This window comes from Entelurus aequoreus, linkage group LG07, assembly GCF_033978785.1.
Source record: "Entelurus aequoreus isolate RoL-2023_Sb linkage group LG07, RoL_Eaeq_v1.1, whole genome shotgun sequence".
Taxonomy (NCBI): Eukaryota; Metazoa; Chordata; class Actinopteri; order Syngnathiformes; family Syngnathidae; genus Entelurus; species Entelurus aequoreus.
Window position 1 is genome coordinate 78,228,827 of NC_084737.1, and position 21,871 is coordinate 78,250,697.

A 21,871-nucleotide genomic window follows, 5' to 3' on the forward strand; every position below is an offset into this window, starting at 1 on the left:
GAATATCGTAGAGACATGAAACAAAAACCTCTATGTAGGTCTCACTCAGGACTACCACTGGACAAAAGTATTGGGACACCTAGGACTAGCACCTGCCAAAATGCGGACCCGACCAACGCTGCTTGCAGCTTTAATTATTATTTTATCTTTGCAAATCTCAGATTTTTATAATTTTAGTGTGTATGCAGAGCCAGAAAATGTTGCACGGGGGCTCTCATTCATACTGCTGAGTTTGTATTTTGTTTAAGCATGAATGAATCTTCCTTTTAGTGCTTCGGATCCCTAGACTGTAGCTACGTTGTCTGTCTTTAATTCTCCCTTAAAGCACTGAAGGTTGTCTTAGAGCGATGGAATGTGGGATGACTGGTTGTGTTTGTTATGAGAGAGACAGCAGCAGCAGCAGGAGCGTTTTGGTGTGTGTGAAAAAAGCCCAGAGACAGAGCGTCGGCTCGTCGGGGAGTCTGCAGTTTTTTTTTTTTCCTTCCCCTCTCGGCTTCATGTGAGCAGTGTTGCAGCGATGGATAGGAGTTTTAATGACTTGTGTCAACACTGTGCAGAGCCTCTGTTTTCCCTCTCATATCTCTGTCACTTGTCTAAATGTGACCTTTCGGCCTTTGCTTAATAACATCTCCACTCAACCTTGCCGGCTCGCACACACGAGGTAAAAAGTTCAAAGCACGATGCGATACCTGTAAGGAGGACTCTGTGACGTGGAGGAACTGGCTGGCTTTGGTGTCACGAGTGACGTTCACCTCAAGTCACACACGAGTCATGTAAATGTCTTCTTTTATTCTTCCACAGAATGTCAGCCAGGCTTCTTCAAAGCGGAAGCTTCCGGTGATAAGTGTCAACCGTGTCCTGCCAACACCCAGAGGCTGGGCTCCGGGGCTTTGTTCTGTCCGTGTATGGATGGCTTCTACCGGGCCCCCAGTGACCCCTCCACCGGACCCTGCTCAGGTGATGACAAGCCTTCATCTACAAAACTGAGGGGTTCATGTACATTCAAATTGAAGGATGCGGGGGGAACACTTTGATACATTTTGTGCATTAAGGCAGTGTTTTTCAACCTTTTTTGAGCCAAGGCACATTTTTGGCGTTGAAAATATCGAAACGAAACTCAGTTGACAGTAAAAAGTTGTTGTCGCAATTGTTGGATATGACTTCAAACCATAACCAAGCATGCATCACTATAGCTCTTGTCTCAAAGTAGGTGTACTGTCACCACCTGTCACATCACGCCATTTTTTGCTGTTTTCCTCTGTGTAGTGTTTTGGTTCTTGTCTTGCGCTCCTATTTTGGTGGCTTTTTCTCTTTTTTTTGGTATTGTCATGTCATCTTTTGATGTACATTGTGGACGCTGTCTTAGCTCCGCAGTAAGTCTTTGCTGTCGTCCAGCATTCTGTTTTTGTTTACTTTGTAGGCAGTTCAGTTTTAGTTTTGTTTTGCTTAGCCTTCCCTAAGCTTCAATGCCTTTTCTTAGGGGCACTCACCTTTTGTTTATTTTTGGTTTAAGCATTAGACACCTTTATACCTGCACGCTGCCTCCCGCCGTTTCCAACATCTACAAAGCAATTAGCTACCTGCTGCCACCTACTGATATGGAGGAGTATTACACGGTTACTCTGCCGAGCTCTAGACAGCACCGACACTCAACAACAACACATCATTTGCAGACTATAATTACTGGTTTGCAAAAAATATTTTTAACCCAAATAGGTGAATTTAGATAATCTCCCACGGCACACTAGACTGTATCTCACGGCACACTAGTGTGCCGCGGCACAGTGGTTGAAAAACACTGCATTAAGGAAGCTAAAACCCATCCAGTGTTGGTCAATATATGCTATGCTATCTAAACAAAACAGCTGGTAGGTGACAATTAGTGTCAAATCTCACAATTTAGCTCAAAAGTAAAAACGAATTATTGTATTTTTCGGACTATAAGTCGCAGTTTTTTTCATAGTTTGGCCGGGGGTGCGACTTACACTCAGGAGCGACTTATGTGTGAAATTATTAACACATTACCGTAAAATTAAGGAGACTTATTACATATGTCTATCTTGTGTTTTATTGTGTGCCTAGCTTTTGCATAGCGGCTTGCTCTTTACCATGAATTGATTTACGTGGACCCCGACTTAAAAAAGTTGAAAAACTTATTCGGGTGTTACCATTTAGTGGTCAATTGTATGGAATATGTACTGAAATGTGCAATCTACTAATAAAAGTTTCAAGCAATCAAAAAAAACAACTCTTTGCCGTCTTTAGCCTACCATGTTTACCTTTTGTCAATGACTTCACTAAAATACAAGAAAAGGCCAAATGTGTGCCGATTGGAGTACATTTAGACGTTAACTGGCTGTCCACCTTTGTAAAGGACTGCTTGCATCGGAGCCTAATATCGGCAAGTTTAGATGCAAGCCAATATAATCCAATATTTTATTCTTTGACGATATCAGACCTGTGTCCGATATCAATATTAGATCGGGACACCCAACATGTTAGAAAAGGAGTAGGAAGAAGCAGAGCTTATATAATCCTCCACCTTCTCTGTGTCTCAGTAAATACTGTGTTCCCTTCCTGTGTTACACCACATATTCAAATGTTTTAATATTCAAAGACAGAATAATGAATATACATAGGGTTCTTATTCAGTTATGAAATAAATACTGGCGTAAAAACCTGACAAACGTTGTACATTGTGTAAACAAATGCACAATATACACAGATACCCTACTAAATTACAATAAATATGTGTTATATGGATGATTATATGGACATTGGCCAATAAAGTAAACACTAATAGTATAAAATAATAGAATATGAAATAAATAATAACATTTTAGGAAAAAAAAGGAGTTGGGTCCATTTTTTGCAGCTTTGCAGAGTCTACAAGATGTTGAAGTGTGTCTGTGGGAATTAGAGAGGTCAGGAGTCACTGATTTGAACCTGAGACCACCTCTGTTTTAGCTGATCCTAAAGGTGTGGGGGTTAAAGGTCAGCACTTTCAGGTTTTTTTCCCCCCACCAAAGTCATCCAAGCATGCTTTTTGGACTTCGCTTTGCACTTAAACAGAAAAAGGCCTTTCACGAACTGTTCCCAGAAAGCTGTAAGCATTCAGTTGTCCAAAATGTCTTGCGAAGATGAAAAAGACTTTGGACTCTGCGAGTCCAACATCTGATTGACTAATTCATTGATGAAGAGGTGTGTCCAAATACTTTTGTCACTATTAGCTGTTAGCTCCAGCAATAGTTCCCCACATCTTCCATACCTTAGATTAGGGGTTTTCAAAATATAAGGTGCCATAAGACTTCAGGGCAGTCACAGCAGCTTGAGAAAAAAAAAGAAAAAACATATTTTTCTTTGTTTATTTTTTTAATTTTTTGTCCTGTCCAGCTTCTCAGGCAAATCCTATAGTTGATGTAGATGCCCATATCTGTTCAGATTTACTTTACAAAAGAGAAGTGTGGGATACTTCTCTTGTTGCCTTATTTGTATTTGACTTTATTAAATGTATTTATATTATCATTTGGTGCAGCCGGGCCGGAGCATGAGGGGATAGAAAGAGAAAAAAAAGGAAGACAGAGGGGGAAATTGTGGGGATGAGACGGGGATAAGACAGAGAGATGAAAACAACAACAGCAAAAATAATAACAACAACAATAGAGCAACATCAGCAAATAGGATATGTTTAGTTTATTATTTCTTCGGTCAATGGTCAACAAAATAAACAAACAGTTTTACATAAACAGTTGTACATTCATTAAAAAAATGTTGCAGACCAAAAGGGTTTAGGCTGAAGTTGAACATTTATTGCGCCTAACCCTATAAACAAAGTCAAGTACGAGATGAGTTCCAAAAAAAAATATGAAATTTCCTTTTCACAACATATTATAAATACACATTGTACACAACATAAATACTGTTCAATTATATACACAGTAAAGGCATGTGAAATATCCTTGTACACATGTTAAACCTTTGTACCAATTATATACTATATACAAACAATTATACTTTCATTATATTTATATCCCACATTTAGTTTTTAATTAACATTGATCATAGTATTAACTACTGTGTTGATTCAAGAGTGATATATTTTTCCAAGACATTGGTCTTAAAGTTTTTTTTAAATGTGTGAATGGAACTGGAACATTTTAAGTATGTACAAATATGATGGTAAAAGTGATAGCAAAGAAGCAGTTAGCGAAAAACATATTTTTCAAACATGCTAAGTAAAGTGCAAGGCAAAATAAATAGATTTTTCTACCTAATCTGCATTGTGGTATTGCTCATTTCATGGAGAAGCAGCTAATTGCTACATTAATTGGTAGGATGCATTACGGAGGTCCGATAATGGCTTTTTTGCCGATATTCCGATATTGTCCAACTCTTAATTACCGATATCGATATCAACCGATACGATACATACAGTCATGGAATTAACACATTATTATGCCTAATTTGGACAATCAGGTATGGTGAAGATAAGGTCCTTTTAAAAAAAAAAAAAAAAAAAAAGAAAAGATAAATACATTAAAAACATTTTCTTGAATAAAAAAGAAAGTAAAACAATATCAAAACAGTTACATAGAAACTAGTAATTAATGAAAATGAGTAAAATTAACTGTTAAAGTTTAGTACTATTAGTGGACCAGCAGCACGCACAATCTGGCTTACGGACTGTATCCTTTGCAGACTGTATTGATATATATTGATATATAATGTAGGAACCAGAATATTAATAACAGAAAGAAACAACCCTTTTGTGTGAATGAGTGTAAATGGGGGAGGGAGGTTTTTTGGGTTGGTGCACTAATTGTAAGTGTATCTTGTGTTTTTTATGTTGATTTAATAAAAAAATTAAAAACATTTTTTTAAACGATACCGATAATAAAAAAAACGATACCGATAATTTCCGATATTACATTTTAAAGCATTTATCGACATCTCTAGTATGAATACATTGTATTTCCCCACTATAAACATCATACTCCAATCTAAAAGTATACAAACACATTTCTGTTTGAGAAACTAATCTGTTTAATTGCACACATTATTGAAGCTGTACATGTGAAGATACCCCTCTCCCAAGTTTGAATCTAATATTCCCCACATTTTCCCACAGGCCTCCCCACTGCTCCCAGAGACCTCGCAGCGACCATCACTCAACTATCTGCCGGGAGAATCCTCCTCTCCTGGAGCCCCCCGGAGGACACCGGGGGTCGCGCGGACATCACCTACAGCGTAGAATGCCAACGCTGCGAAGGCTCGGCGTGTCAACTCTGCGGCGACAAGATCCATTACGAGCCATCCAGCGTGGGTCTGACGGACACTAAGGTGTCGGTGAGCGAGCTGGACGCTCACCTCAACTACACTTTTACTGTGGAGGCTCACAGCGGCGTGTCCGTGCTGGTCGCTCAGGCATCGCCACGGGCGAACAGGCCGCCGTCCACCAGCGCCCTGACGACATCTCTGCACTACACAGGTGACTCATCTGTAGCGCGGCTCTCATCAAAGTGTGCCACGTATTTCATTTCTCTAAATATGGACTCTGCCTCCTTAGATCCTCCAAAGATTACCGCCGTACGACTTGTCGAGAAAACCGCCTCCAGACTGTCCATTTCCTGGGACGTGTCACGCCGACCACGCTTTCAACCTCGGCCAGTCCGCTATGAGCTTACCTATCGCAAAAAGGTTATATTCTCACACTTTGAATATCAGGACTGAAATGCATTTGGTTATAATTGACCTAAAAGACGCACATTTCTATGGAAATCTGCATTACATAGCACTATATTAATACAATAGATCCAACAAATCAAAATGCTGAGTACAAAAAATATAGTTTCCCGAAGTAAACCTGCACATTTTTTGAGTGAACTTTCACTGTGACTAAAATATTATAACGATGCAAAAAGTATGGTAAATTTCCAGGATTTTCCTATTTTGAAATTTTACATTTACAAAATAAAAAAAATAGGAAAGGAAACAATGTATATGTTATTTTATATTATTATTTATTAGGGATGTCCGATAATGACTTTTTTGCCGATATCCGATATTCCGATATTGTCCAACTTTTAATTACTGATACCGATATAAACCGATACCGATATATACAGTCGTGGAATCAACACATTATTATGCCTAATTTGGACAACCAGGTATGGTGAAAATAAGGTCCTTTTTAAAAAAAATTATAAAATAAAATAAGATAAATAAATTTAAAACATTTTCTTGAATAAAAAAGAAAGTAAAACAATATAAAAACAGTTACATAGAAACTAGTAATGAATGAAAATGAGTAAAATTAACTGTTAAAGGTTAGTACTATTAGTGGACCAGCAGCACGCACAATCATGTGTGCTTACGGACTGTATCCCTTGCAGACTGTATTGATATATATTGATATAAAATGTAGGAACCAGAAATATTAATAACAGAAAGAAACAACACTTTTGTATGAATGAGTGTGAATGGGGGAGGGAGGTTTTTTGGGTTGGTGCACTAATTGTAAGTGTATCTTGTGTTTTTTATGTTGATTTAATAAATAAAATTAAAAAAAACGATACTGATAATAAAAAAAAACGATACCGATAATTTCCGATATTACATTTTAAAGCATTTATCGGCCGATAATATCGGCCTGCCGATATTATCGGCCGATAAATGCTTTAAAATGAAAAGAAATAAACTGCTGTTCTAAATGTATCCATTAGATGTCGCAATAGCAATTATTTGTATCTTTGTAGATTTTGCTACATATGTAAAAAAAAAAAAAAAACACATGATGTTCGTGCACCGCCAAGGAAAATGAACAAACTACATAAATAACATCCTGTCATTTGATTTGGATATTATTTTATCTTGATAGATTGAAAATGAACACCAATGAGTTGACTGATGAACATTGTCACATAATTTATTCAGAAAGTATAAATAACGACAAAAAAAAATATAATACTATTAAGAGCAACATGTAAGTGTGAAAAAAACCCAACAACAAGATTTGTACATTTTCAGAATGTGATTGTTCTATTTTTAAACAAAGAAAACAATCTGAAGTTGTTTTTATTTTTAAGTTATCGTGCCGTAATTTTACCAGTCGGGCCCACTTGGGAGTAGATTTTTCTCCATGTGGCCCCTGATCTAAAATGAGTTTGACACCCCTGACCTAACCCCTGCAATAATCTAGGAAACACTGTACAGTGTATATCATTTACTACTGTTTTGTAATTATTAGTCCTGTATAGAGCTCACAAATACAGATTTCTAACAGCATCAAATTAGAGAGAAAAATAACTTTTGTTAGCTTGTACTAATAAAGCTTGCTTCCATTGTGTTCTGTGGCAGGATGACAATCTGGACATGACTACCTACACTGTGCTGATCCTGGAGAAGAGCTCAGTGGAGATCAATGATCTGGCCCCCGGCACTGCCTACCTGTTCCGGGTGCAGGCCCTCAGCAGTGACGGAACCCCCGGAGGCTCCAGTGTGGAAGAACAGTTTGAAACGTCCTCAGCAGGTATACAAACCAGGCGACAACCGCTGAGGCCAAATATTTCAGGGCGGTGTCGCTTTAAAGAGGCTTCTTTATTTTTCCAGAACCTCTGACTCAGACCAATCCCGCGCTGGTTTTTGGCGTGCCAATCCTAGGCGCAGCCGCGTTGTTCATACTGGTTCTGGTGGTCTTCCTCCGCAGACGGTCAGTAAGCACTCGGGCTTCCTTTCCCAATCCTTCCTCGGCCGGGCCTCCACATGTACTTGTACATTCCGTCTGTCCTCACCGCTTCCTTTCTGTCTTCCTTTTGACAACTTTCTCTTCTCAGTGTGTTGCAGCCTCCAAGGGGAGAATTTGTGTTCACATTGTTCACTTGTTATATTCTGGAGAGGCCTTGGAAAGGAAATTGGTCTGGAGTGACACATTGTAGGGGACAAGGGGCTAGGCCTCAAGCTACTAAGTGCTTCACTGTGTTTCAGGCTTTAGTTGAAAGTTGACCTGCACCTTTTAGTGTAGCAAACTCAAGCCTGTCCACCCGCCTCCCTCCCGCCTGCTTGTCAGTCCTTTGGATTGAAAATCGCTTTAGCAAACATGGCCCATCGTCAGCGTTTATCAAAGGGACGCTTCTGTCTGAATAGTGTCGGGATCCCTTTGAGAGCTTCTTGTACGTTCACCACAAAGGTTGCTATGTGCTATTGATATTAAAGCAGACCTCCACCACAGCCCTTCCTAATTTGCATTCGCATCGGCTTGAACATTTACGTTCCCACATCGCACAGAGATCGTTAAGATACGCACGTCCCCTGCAAATTATGGTAATTGTAAAAAGTAGGTTATAAATGCAGTGAAGACTGCAGCACCATTACTATTGGGACTGTCACTGAGATGTACATCCTCCATTAATTTGAAACCCAGTTGAAAAAATGTGTGTTTTCTATCTCCAAAAACATAATTGTCGTATAAACGAGCGGCCACAAGACACAGTAACTTTGCACAAATCACCTCTGTGTTTTCTAGGGGTGTAACGGTACGTGTATTTGTATTGAACCGTTTCGGTACTGGGGTTTCGGTTCGGTTCGCAGGTGTACCGAACGAGTTTCCACATGGACTTATTAAGTAGCGTACCGCACGTTGTGTAAACAATGCACACCGAGGCACAACACACGCCATGCTAGCAGCTAACGGGCTACGATAGACTGACCGTACGTTCTCTTTTCACCGGACATGTCCTCTTTTGCGGAGCTGTTTCTTAAATGCCTCAAATGTCCGTCATTTTGAGTTAGGGTTGCGTGTATTTTCAATGTACGTTAAGGGTTAAGAAGGGGTTGAAAACAAAACAAATTGTGCGCGCAGCAGCATTGGTGAGGGAGGGGCAGAGACAGAGAGAGCGAGAGAGTTATGATAAACGCGCATGCGTCGCCAGGCTCTGCTTTTTATCCATAGATTTATCACATTTCATTTTTTTATTATCTATAGCAGGGGTGTCAAAAGTGTTGCGGCCCACAGCTAATGTTTTAAAAGGCCCACGGCACATTCTAAAAATACTATCAAAATAAACAAAATCATAACAAAAGTGAAATAAAAAAGTTTAAAGGTTAAATGTAATTTAGAAAAAGTGGCAATGTTGACTAATAAAACAAACCGTTTTTTTTTCTTTCAAACTGTCATTGCTCAAAACATAATATTGAATCAAAATCAATTTTATTATTATGAATTATTGACCTATCCAAGGTTCCGATTACTTCACATCAAATAGTCCACTAAGAAAAATATTTTTGGTGGAAGATTTTGCAAATTTGGTAAATAAATAACCAAAACATTTATATTTTGTTGTTTTCTTACTGTACCGAAAATGAACCGAACCGTGACCTCTAAACCGAGGTACGTACCGAACCGACATTTTTGTGTACCGTTACACCCCTAGTGTTTTCACATAACCATTCTACAACCTTTATTTAACCAGATAAGAAACCCATCTATATCAAGATCTCTTTCACAAGGGTGACCTGGCCAAGAGATCAACAGCACATGTCACAGAGCAGTTTCAGAAAAGTAATACGTTAAGACATACATTTTAAAATGCATAAAAGAGAACTGTAAAACAATAAGGATTTACACCTTTTAATAACACAGGCACTGTGCAAACGTCTCTCGGTGTCTGTCCCTCAGGATACGGACGGAAGGCTTCAAATGGAAGTAGTTCAGAGAGTTTCAGTTTCGTCTGCATACTAATTAGGTTGCATTCTAATTAGGCTGGATGTGTACCATATTGTACATTGATAGATACTCCCACCTTTTGCATGCACAGTATTACCGCATTTTCCGGAGTATAAGTCGCACCGGCCGAAAATGCATAATAAAGAAGGAAAAAAACATATATAAGTCGCACTGGAGTATAAGTTGCAGTTTTTGGGGAAGTTTATTTGATAAAAGCCAACACCAAGAATAGACATTTGAAAGGCAATTTAAAATAAATAAAGAATAGTGAAGAACAGGCTGAATAAGTGTACGTTATATGAGGCATAAATAACCAACTGAGAACGTGCCTGGTATGTTAACGTAACATATTATGGTAAGAGTCATTCAAATAACTATAACATATAGAACATGCTATATGTTTACCAAACAATCTGTCACTCCTAATCGCTAAATCCCATGAAATCTTATACGTCTAGTCTCTTACGTGAATGAGCTAAATAATATTATTGGATATTTTACCGTAATGTGTTAATAATTTCACACATAAGTCGCTCCTGAGTATAAGTCGCACCCCCAGCCAAACTATTTAAAAAAAATTCGATTTATAGTCCGAAAAATACGGTACCTCAATTTACCAGCTTAAATGGCTCTGTGACGGAGCTCCTAACTTAAAACACTTGTATCTCAAATCGGCGTTTCCCATTGAAATGAATCAAAATCAAAGCACAATTTTAACATGTAACATGCCTTTAAAAACTTTTACATAATAAATATTGTATAAAAACAATACAATAGAATGTACTACTAACAACTACATTAGTTTTAGGAAGAAATGTAATAATAATGTACAGTTTTTACTTCGGAGAGTGGACTTTTACGGTATCTCCTTCCTGCTGCATCTCTCCGTCAAATACACCATCAGCAGCTTCTCCATAGTTTCATAGATAAATGTTTGCCGTTGAGATATTATTTTAACTTTCTTGGCATTTAACATTATTGACTCATTCTGCTTCAGTATGGTGCAGACTGGAAGTGATACGCTCAAATTGCTTCGCCAAGTCTGCTACGTGCTCTGTCATGTTTTTCATGAATTCTTTCTTTAATTAAATGGATATCATCCACTTCTTCTTCTCAGCACTGTCCTTCACACTCACTTTCTTACTTCTCATGGTTGGAAAAACAAAGGGTTGTTCATCATTCGCTGTAAACTAATCCTAGAGAGTAAGACCAGATGTTTTGGATCTTACGGGGTTCACTGTGACATTTGCTATGCCAACTAATGGCGGAGATGCTTGTAACTCAAATATTTGCTTGCAACTGAAAGCATAACAATTGATCTCAAAACACTTTTAAGTTGGGGCACTCTTCGGTTGAGCTACCACTGTATCAATTATCAATAAAGTTATAGATTTCAATATTTTTCAAAAAATGAAACAGATTTTTGTTGAAGAAAGAAAAGATTATATAATGAAAATCCCTAGATGCTAATGTGTAGTCCTGCTAAGAAATACAAAACTGTGATGGAAACGAGGGCTGAGTTGATGCATGTGACAAAGCATTTTTTAAAAAAAATCTCATTAATCACGTATCAACAATATCATTAATCACCCGATAAATTTGGATGCGCCTCTACCTCAACCATGCATTGTTTTCTAAAGGCAGCGTGGGTTGTTATACAGTCTGTGATCAGGTCAGTGCAGGAAACGGGCGTGCTCAGTGGAAAATATCGCTTGGAAATACACCCCCAGTGGAACTTTAGATAAAACTGTTACCAAATGTTGAGCAAATAGTTGACAAGCATTTAATGAAAACATTTTGAAAACATTCGAGAATGACATTCTGACAACACAATTGCATTTGTGTCAAGTTATTGAGGTATTTGTAACAGTCAATTTAAAGTATGCAAGCAAGTAATGCACTGCGGTTAATTGTGACTAATTACATTATAAAGCTGATTTTTTTTTTTATTATCATTTGACAGCACTAGAAACCGAAGCCAAAAAGTGATCAAAGCCTTGCTGAATTTTGAGTTACAGTCCATTTTAACTGGCAAGATATTTAAATATAATATAAATATGATTATTTATAAACATAAAAATATAAAATGTACATATTAATGTATGTACAATGTGTGTGTGTATCATATATATATATATATATATATATATATATATATATATATATATATATATATATATATATATATATATATATATATATATATATATATATATATATATATATATATATATGTTCAATGCGTTTTCTTTATTTTCAGGACTATTTACATTGTAAATTGTCACTGAAGGCATCAAAACGATGAATGAACACATATGGAGTTATGTACTTAACAAAAAAAGGTGAAATAACTGAAAATATTTTTATATGTTTTATGTTATATGTTTTTAAACGTTTTATATTCTAGTTTCTTCAAAATAGCCACCCTTTGCTTTCTCGATGAGCGTGAAGCACACCTGTGAAGAGAAAAATGTTTCAGGTGACTACCTCTTAAAGCTCATCGAGAGAATGCCGAGAGTATGCAAAGCAGTAATCAGAACAAAGGGTGGCTATTTTGAAGAAACTAGAATATAAAACGTGTTTTCAGTTATTTCACCTTTTTTTTGTTAAGTACATAACTCCACATGTGTTCATTCATAGTTTTGATGCCTTCAGTGACAATCTACAATGTAAATAGCCATGAAAATAAAGAAAACCCATTGAATCCATCCAAACTTTTGTACTGTACTATATATATATATATATATATATATATATATATATATATATATATATATATATATATATCTATATATATATATATCTATATATATATATATATATATATATATATATATATATATATATATATATATATATATATATATATATATATATATATATATATATATTTATATATATATATATAGATATATATATATATATATATATATATATATATATATATATATATATATATATATATATATATATGTACATAATATAAAGTTAAATATTTTGTTTTTACTGTAAGAATATCCCTGAATATACACATAACACAAACGTTTGCAGCATTCTAAAGGATCCTCATATATTCCAGAACATTTTGATTGACGTACATTACACAATCAAGCAGTTTTTGTCCCAATTGTTCCCCTTCCGATCAAAGATGGCAAACGTCAAAGATCTCTTACATGATTGTCTCGTGGTCCGAGGTGTGTTAAGTCAAAGTTAAAGTACCAATGATTGTCACACACACACACTAGGTGTGGTGAAATGTGTCCTCTGCATTTGACCCATCACCCTTGATCACCCCCTGGGAGGTGAGGGGAGCAGTGGGCTGCAGCGGTGCCGCGCTCAGAAATCATTTTTGGTGATTTAACCCTCATTTCCAACCCTTGATGCTGAGTGTCAAGCAGGGAGGTAATGGGTCCCATTTTTATAGTCTTTGAGTAAATTTGTCCCGAAAATTGTCTCCAAAACGGGTCGGGCCGACAAAAGATATCAAGTTTAGTACTTAGGATCAAAACCTTTCATATTTGTGAGGAAAATCGACGGCTCTCGAATCATTGCAACCTGACTTGAGTCTAGGGCTGCAACTAACAACTAATTTGATAATCGATTAATCTGTCGATTATTACTTCGATTAATCGATTAATAATCGGATAAAAGAGACAAACTACATTTCTATCCTTTCCAGTATTTTATTGAAAAAAATCAGCATACTGGCACCATACTTATTTTGATTATTGTTGCTCAGCTGTTTGTAAATGTTGCAGTTTATAAATAAATGTTTATAAAAATAAATAAAAAAGTAGCCTCTGCGCATGCGCAAAGCATAGATCCAACGAATCGATGACTAAATTAATCGCCAACTATTTTTATAATCGATTTTTAATTAGGGATGTCCGATAATGGCTTTTTGCTGATATCCGATATTGTCCAACTCTTTAATTACCGATACCGATATCAACCGATACCGATATATACAGTCGTGGAATTAACACATTATTATGCCTAATTTGGACAACCAGGTATGGTGAAGATAAGGTACTTTTTAAAAAAATTAGTAAAATAAGATAAATAAATTAAAAACATTTTCTTGAATAAAAAAGAAAGTACAACAATATAAAACAGTTACATAGAAACTAGTAATGAATGACAATTAGTAAAATTAACTGTTAAAGGTTAGTACTATTAGTGGACCAGCAGCACGTACAATCATGTGTGCTTACGGACTGTATCCCTTGCAGACTGTATTGATATATATTGATATATAATGTAGGAACCAGAATATTAATAACAGAAAGAAACAACCCTTTTGTGTGAATGAGTGTAAATGGGGGAGGGAGGTTTTTTGGGTTGGTGCACTAATTGTAAGTGTATCTTGTGTTTTTTATGTTGATTTAATAAAAATAAAAAATAAAAATAATAATAATAATAATAAATACAATACAGATAATTAAAAAAAAACGATACCGATAATTTCCGATATTACATTTTAAAGCATATGTCCGATAATATCGGACATCTCTAATTTTAATCGATTTACTCGATTAGTTGTTGCAGCCCTACTTGAGTCACTTAACTGGCATGGCTTAAGTGGAATATAAATTATGAAAATAATGCATCTTTTTTTTTTTGTAAATGACTATTTTTCTTATGTCAGCTAAAAGAAAAATACACATTCACCATAAATAAAGTATATTTTGGTAAATAATCAGTAAAATAGCAATTATTTGAATTGGATGTTTTCTTTATTAAGGAAAAGAAACTCTCACAGCAGACAAGGACCAGAGGACGCTTACTTCTCCAGCTCAGGTAAATCAAACAAAAACACCTCTCTCGGTCCTCACGTCATTCATGATTATGAAGTGAGCGTCTAACAACTTTCTGGTTCCTTAGAGCAACTGAAGCCTCTGAAGACCTACGTGGACCCGCACACATACGAGGACCCCAACACGGCTGTCCTTAAATTTGCCACAGAAATCCATCCCAACCACATAACCAAACAGAAAGTCATCGGAGCCGGTGAGTGACGGGCCTCCTGAGACGGCCTACTTTTGGGGCTTGCTGAGAGATGTTTCAATCCCCGATTGGGTTGTTTATGTTGCACATTTTCCGCAGCTTACCGTGTTGATTGACGGTGGCTTAGTTTAGCCAGATTAACATCTACCTGGCTGGAGTCCTTGCTCAACAAGTTGGGACATTTTGTTCTGTTGCAACTGATACATCAGCACCTCCCAAATCTGCCGTACATGAGATGTTTATTCAAGTAGGACCACCTTTTACCCCTTGAAACCATTGTTTTTTTGTCCCAGCATACACCCCCGTTCCCACATCCATACCCCCTTCCCACTCCTTCTCCTCATGTGACAGCTGATTCCCATACTCCCACACCACAGGCCATCTTCCACTTAAACAACACAAGCGCTCTCTCCTTGAACACACCTCTACGGGAGAGCCTCAAGCAAAATGGCCGCACACACTTCCTTTTTTCTTCAGGCCGAAACCCAAAACTCCTTCACACACATCCGCAGTACCGCAATGGCTTTTTCCAAAGTGCCCCATCTGTGTCTTTCAGGGGAGTTTGGTGAGGTGTACCGTGGTATTTTGAAGACGCCCGGCAGGATGGAGGTGGCGGTGGCTGTCAAGACGCTAAAGCCTGGCTACTCCGAGAAACAAAGGCAGGACTTTCTGAGCGAGGCCTCCATCATGGGACAGTTCTCCCACCAGAACATCATTCACCTGGAGGGAGTGGTTACCAAATGTAAGCACATTTATTTTCTAACCTAACCTATTTTTGAGCGACATGTTGTTGATCTTTTATTGTGTTTGTGTGCAGTCAAACACGCCATGATTGTGACTGAATACATGGAGAATGGAGCACTGGACAGGTATCTTAGGGTAAGTCGACCATCTGATATTAATTATAATAGGATAGAATGGACTTTTAGTCATCCCACAATGTAAAAAATGATGTGCTTCCAGTGGACTAAGGTTGTACGGTATACTGGTACTTGTATACCGTATTTTTCGGACTATAAGTCACAGTTTTTTTCATAGTTTGGCCGGGGGTGCGACTTATACTCAGGAGCGACTTATGTGTGAAATTATTAACACATTACCGTAAAATATCAAATATTATTATTTAGCTCATTCACGTAAGAGACTAGACGTATAAGATTTCATGGGATTTAGCGATTAGGAGTGACAGATTGTTTGGTAAACGTATAGCATGTTCTATATGTTATAGTTATTTGAATGACTCTTACCATAATATGTTACGTTAACATACCAGGCACGTATATCATCATATAACGTACACTTATTCAGCCTGTTGTTCACTATTCTTTATTTATTTTAAATTGCCTTTCAAATGTCTATTCTTGGTGTTGGGTTTTATCAAATAAACTTCCCCAAAAAATGCGACTTATATATGTTTTTTTCCTTCTTTATTATGCATTTTCGGCCGGTGCGACTTATACTCCGGAGCGACTTATACTCCGAAAAATACGGTAGTATCAGGGTACTAATGAATCAAAAACGATACTATACTCTGTTTAAAAAGTACCAGTTCGCCATATTTTGTATTTACTGGCATGACGGCGCGTCGTCCTCACATCGTGACATTGCTGGTTTTACGAGCAGAGGAGCATGTTCGGCAGCGCACAATCACAGAGTACTTATAAGCAGACACAGTGTGTAGACAGAAAAGGGAGAACGGACGCGTTTTGGCTTAAAAACTAACGATAAAGGTGAAGCTATAACACTGAAACGCCCTCAGGAAGAGGTGCTTTAAAACATGGCTAGCTAGTTAGCGGCTAATGTCCATCCGCAATCGGCAGTGTTTTAGCTTCTTCTAAATCACTAATCCTCGCCTCCGTGGCGACAAATACAGTGAGTTTTTTACAAGTATCATCCCTGCAGGACGAGGAATAGCTAAACATGCTTCACTACACACCGTAGGAGGATACAATAGCTCACCAGCGTCACAATGTAAACAAATGCCATGGGTGGATCTACATCTGACATCCACTGTAATGATAACAAGTACAAGAGCGTATCTAGTCGATACTACTACGATTACATCAATATCTTTCATCGTCACAAAATCTTTTTTCTTTAAAAAAAAAAAAAAATCATATTATATTCATAAACTCAGGAAATACGTCCCTGGACACATGAGAACTTAAATTATGACCAATGTATGATCCTGTAAATCATTTGTAGTGATACCACAAAAATAATTTGTGGTATCATCCAAAACTAATGTAACATTATCCAAACAACAGAAGAATAAGTGATTATTACATTTCAACAGAAGTGTAGATAGAACATGTTGAAATAAGTGTTTGATGAGCATTCCTCAACTTTTGTGCCAGCTTTTTTGAAACATGTTGCAGGCATCAAATTCCAAATGAGGTGATATTTGCAAAAAATATCGAAAGTTTTCCTGTTCGAATGTTAAGTATCTTGTCTTTGCAGTCTATTCAATTGAAAATAGGTTGAAAAGGATTTGTTTGTTTGTTATTTTGTTTTTATTTACGATTTACACCACATGCCAACTTCACTGGTTTTGGGTTTTGTATTTAAAATAATTATATACTTAAAACATTTTATTTATTTTTTATTTATTTATTTTTTTATTTTATTTTATTTTATTTTTTTTATTTTTTATTTTTTTACTTAAAACATTTTAAAACAATCTGCTATCTGCAATGAGATTTAAAAAAAGAAATAAATACAAATAAAAAAAAATAAATAAAATACAATAAAAATAAAAGAAAACGTTTTGGGCGTTTTTTCCACACAAAAAAAACCTGCAATGTAGAAAGGCCGCGATATTTGAAGCGTGACGTAGCGTGGGAGGACTGTCTACATAAAAAGGATGTAGCTGAACAATTAAGTCATTGTGTGTTTTGTAACTAACTTGTGTGTTTTTCATGTTTTCTTGCTATTAGGACCGTGACGGAGAGATTTCCTCCTTCCAGCTGGTGGGCATGCTGCGTGGCATAGCTGCTGGCATGAAGTACCTCTCTGATATGAGCTACGTCCACCGTGACCTGGCCGCTCGTAACATCCTGGTCAACACCGCTCTGGAGTGTAAAGTGTCCGACTTTGGCTTGTCGAGAGTTCTTGAGGACGATCCTGAGGGAACATACACTACGAGTGTGAGTGAACGCAGTGTGGATAAGTAGAGATGTCCGATAATGGCTTTTTTGCCCATATCCGATATTGTCCAACTCTTAATTACCGATTCCAATATGAACCGATACCGACATATACAGTCGTGGAATCAACACATTATTATGCCTAATTTTGTTGTGATGCCCCGCTGGATGCATTAAACAATGTAACAAGGTTTTCCAAAATAAATCAACTCAAGTTATGGAAAAAAATGCCAACATGGCACTGCCATATTTATTATTGAAGTCACAAAGTGCATTATTTTTTTTAACATGCCTCAAAACAGCAGCTTGGAATTTGGGACATGCTCTCCCTGAGAGAGCATGAGGAGGTTGAGGTGGGCGGGGTTGAGGTGGGGAGGTAGGGGGTAGCAGGGGGTGTATATGGTAGCGTCCCGGAAGAGTTAGTGCTGCAAGGGGTTCTGGGTATTTGTTCTGTTGTGTTTATGTTGTGTTACGGTGCGGATGTTCTCCCGAAATGTGTTTGTCATTCTTGTTTGGTGTGGGTTCACAGTGTGGCGCATATTTGTAACAGTGTTAAAGTTGTTTATATGGTCACCCTCAGTGTGACCTGTATGGCTGTTGACCAAATATGCATTGCATTCACTTGAGTGTGTGAAAAGCCGTAGATATTATGTGACTGGGCCGACACGCAAACGCAGTGCCTTTAAGGTTTATTGGCGCTCTGTACTTCTCCCTACGTCCGTGTACACAGCGGCATTTTAAAAAGTCATACATTTTACTTTTTTAAACCGATACCGATAATTTCCGATAGTACATTTTAAAGCATTTATCAGCCGATAATATCGGCAGTCCGATATTATCGGACATCTCTATGGATAAGTTAGCCCCCACTTGATCTTAACAAGATACATATGCTTTCACCTTTGTGGAAACAATGCAGGGAAGAACTTGAAAGCCTTGACCTCATTTTTGTTTAACAGGGCGGTAAGATCCCCATACGTTGGACAGCTCCTGAGGCAATCGCATACAGGAAGTTCACCTCAGCCAGCGACGTGTGGAGTTTTGGCATCGTCATGTGGGAGGTCATGGCTTTTGGCGAACGGCCTTACTGGGACATGAGTAATCACGAGGTGAGATTCTGTTAGAGTGCACGGTTTTAGGTTGCGGCCTCATTTTTTAAAAACCGTCATCAAGCAAAGCTCTCCTAAATTGTTTGCAGGTGATGAAGGCCATCAACGAGGCTTTCAGGCTGCCGGCGCCTATGGACTGTCCCTCGACTGTTTACCAGCTAATGCTGCAGTGCTGGCTGCAGGACCGCTCGAAAAGGCCACGTTTCGGGGACATTGTCAGCCTGCTGGACAAACTGCTACGCAGTCCAGATTCCCTGAAGACCATTGCGGACTTTGATCCACGGTAACGTTTATTTAAATATCCAAGCGAGGGCTGTGAATAAACAGTGGGCCTTTGCATCATCAGTAAACACAACACCCAAAACAGAACAAGATTAAATATTATTGCCAAGAAGTAGGGTTGTACAGTATACCAGTATTAGTAAAATACCGCGATACTAATGAATCATATTTGGTACTATACCACCTCTAAAAAGTATCAATATTTTTTAGCATCACAAAATCTTTTTTCTTTAAAAAAAATTTATATTATGTTTATAAACTCAGGAAATATGTCCCTGGACACATGAGGACTTTGAATATGACCATATATATATATATATATATATGTCTTAATTAGATTATCCAAAAAAAAAATAGTGCTCGATACCGTAGTAGAGCGTAATATGTATGTGTGGGAAAAAATCACAAGACTATTTCATCTCTACAGGCCTGTTTCATGAGGGTTTCCTCAATCGTCAGGAGATTTCAATCTCCTGACGATTGAGGAAACCCTCACATTTCCCACACATACATATATACATATATATATATATATATATATATATATATATATATATATATATATATATATATATATATATATATATATATATATATATATATATATATATATATATATATATATATATATATATATATATATATATATATATATATATATATATATATAATACAAATTATGTAGTCCACGAGAAAGTGTTTTAAAAATGTAGATTAAGTCATCATAGATCCCCTTTAACTTTAAAGTTATATAGCACAAAGCGGATACTTTAAAGATGTGTTTAATTTATTTACATATAAAAATATATTTAATTTTAAATCAATTAATTTCATTTTCTTTTGATTGAATTTTGTTTTAATTTAATTTAGATTTATTTAATTTGGGGTACACACTGGATGGCTTGTCAGTGAATCATATTCACATCTATGGGCGAATTAATGTGCTGCGTTGTATACATTTGTAAAAAAAAAAATTAAAAAATTGTTGACTTAATGTCATTTTAATTTTTTTATTTAATAATTAAATGTGAAATGAATGATTTTTATGTCATTTTTTAAATTATATTCTCTTTAATTAGCTAGAAAATGCCATGACAAAACTTTTATTTAAATGTTGGTTATACCTAAAACGACACCTTTTTAACCAAAAAAATGAACAATAATTTTGTCTAACCGTTTATAGATACCAGAAATGACAAATATCTCAAATGGGCAGCAGTGATTGTAATGTCGCCAACTACAGGCCTGGCATGCATATTGCCGCAATTTCAGTTGTGGTCTCATGTGGAACTATTCAAAAAGTCAATAAAAAAGAGTTTTTACGAGGTTGTCCGTAGATAAACAGCCCCTAAAAGCGTCAAGGGGGAAGACTGGAGACAATTTTGCAATGACGCTATAGAAAAGGGACCCGGCTTCTACCCTGAAGGCAACAACAAATTAATGTGCTGCATTGTATACATTTGTAAAAAAAAATTTTTTAAATTGTTGACTTAATGTCATTTTAATTTTTTTATTTAATAATTAAATGTGAAATGAATGTGATTTTTATGTCATTTTTTAAATTATATTCTCTTTAATTAGCTAGAAAATGCCATGACAAAACTTTTATTTAAATGTTGGTTATACCTAAAACGACACCTTTTTAACCAAAAAAATGAACAATAATTTTGTCTAACCGTTTATAGATACCAGAAATGACAAATATCTAAAATGGGCAGCAGTGATTGTAATGTCGCCAACTACAGGCCTGGCATGCATATTGCCGCAATTTCAGTTGTGGTTTCATGTGGAACTATTCAAAAAGTCAATAAAAAAGAGTTTTTACGAGGTTGTCCGTAGATAAACAGCCCCTAAAAGCGTCAAGGGGGAAGACCGGAGACAATTTTGCAATGACGCTATAGAAAAGGGACCCGGCTTCTACCCTGAAGGCAACAACAAATTTGAGTGAAGTCTTTGTAAAGCAACACCAAAGCTCTTAAATCTCTTTTTGTGTGTGAGAGTGTGCAAGAAGGCATGTCGTCTTCTTTTGTGAGAGAGCAGCAAAGCAGGCAAAGAGTGGAAAGAAGACAAAAGGGCCACTATTGTCATATCTTAAACGTCTCTTTTCCCCTGACTGCTCCGACTGGTTTTTACCACAAAGCGGGCTTCCTGCGCTGTAATTAAAGCTGTCAGTCGCCTCGCCTTTGTTGTGGCCGAGCTTGTCCATTACAATTGTTGTTTTACTTCTTCTCTCCCTGCAGCGTTTCCATCCGCCTGCCCAGCGTCAGCGGCTCGGACGGTTCCCCCTTCAGGTCGGTGTCCGAGTGGCTGGAGTCTATAAAGATGAGTCAGTACATCGACAACTTCAACTGCGCCGGCATCGTCAGCATGGACCAAGTCCTGCAGATGAAGAACGAGTAAGTGGAACTGCTGACGCCACATATTTCATTTGATTATTATTCTTCTTCTTCAAGTCATCGCGTTGCACCAGAGTGTTTTTATTCCCGGCGGGACATCTGTTCCTCACTTTCTCTCCCAGTAGTTCCTTGATTTTCATTTGACCATGCTGCAGAAAGGTTGGCATCATTATGATCGCCGGGCCTCAGTCATAACTCGTTGAATGTTTG

The 21,871-nt window shown here is 37.1% G+C and overlaps 1 protein-coding gene across 1 annotated transcript in view; it reads left to right on the forward strand.

Moving 5' to 3' along the window:
• epha2b (eph receptor A2 b) overlaps positions 1-21,871 on the forward strand; it is a 73,361-nt gene that overhangs the window by 43,050 nt on the left and 8,440 nt on the right. The window contains exons 4-16 of the mRNA XM_062054531.1: positions 802-957; positions 5,129-5,488; positions 5,567-5,697; positions 7,357-7,528; positions 7,609-7,708; positions 14,466-14,521; positions 14,606-14,731; positions 15,285-15,470; positions 15,546-15,607; positions 17,665-17,874; positions 18,834-18,983; positions 19,073-19,266; positions 21,506-21,661. Coding sequence (XP_061910515.1) covers positions 802-957; positions 5,129-5,488; positions 5,567-5,697; positions 7,357-7,528; positions 7,609-7,708; positions 14,466-14,521; positions 14,606-14,731; positions 15,285-15,470; positions 15,546-15,607; positions 17,665-17,874; positions 18,834-18,983; positions 19,073-19,266; positions 21,506-21,661 — 2,059 coding nt within the window. The remainder of the gene's footprint in view (positions 1-801; positions 958-5,128; positions 5,489-5,566; positions 5,698-7,356; positions 7,529-7,608; positions 7,709-14,465; positions 14,522-14,605; positions 14,732-15,284; positions 15,471-15,545; positions 15,608-17,664; positions 17,875-18,833; positions 18,984-19,072; positions 19,267-21,505; positions 21,662-21,871) is intronic.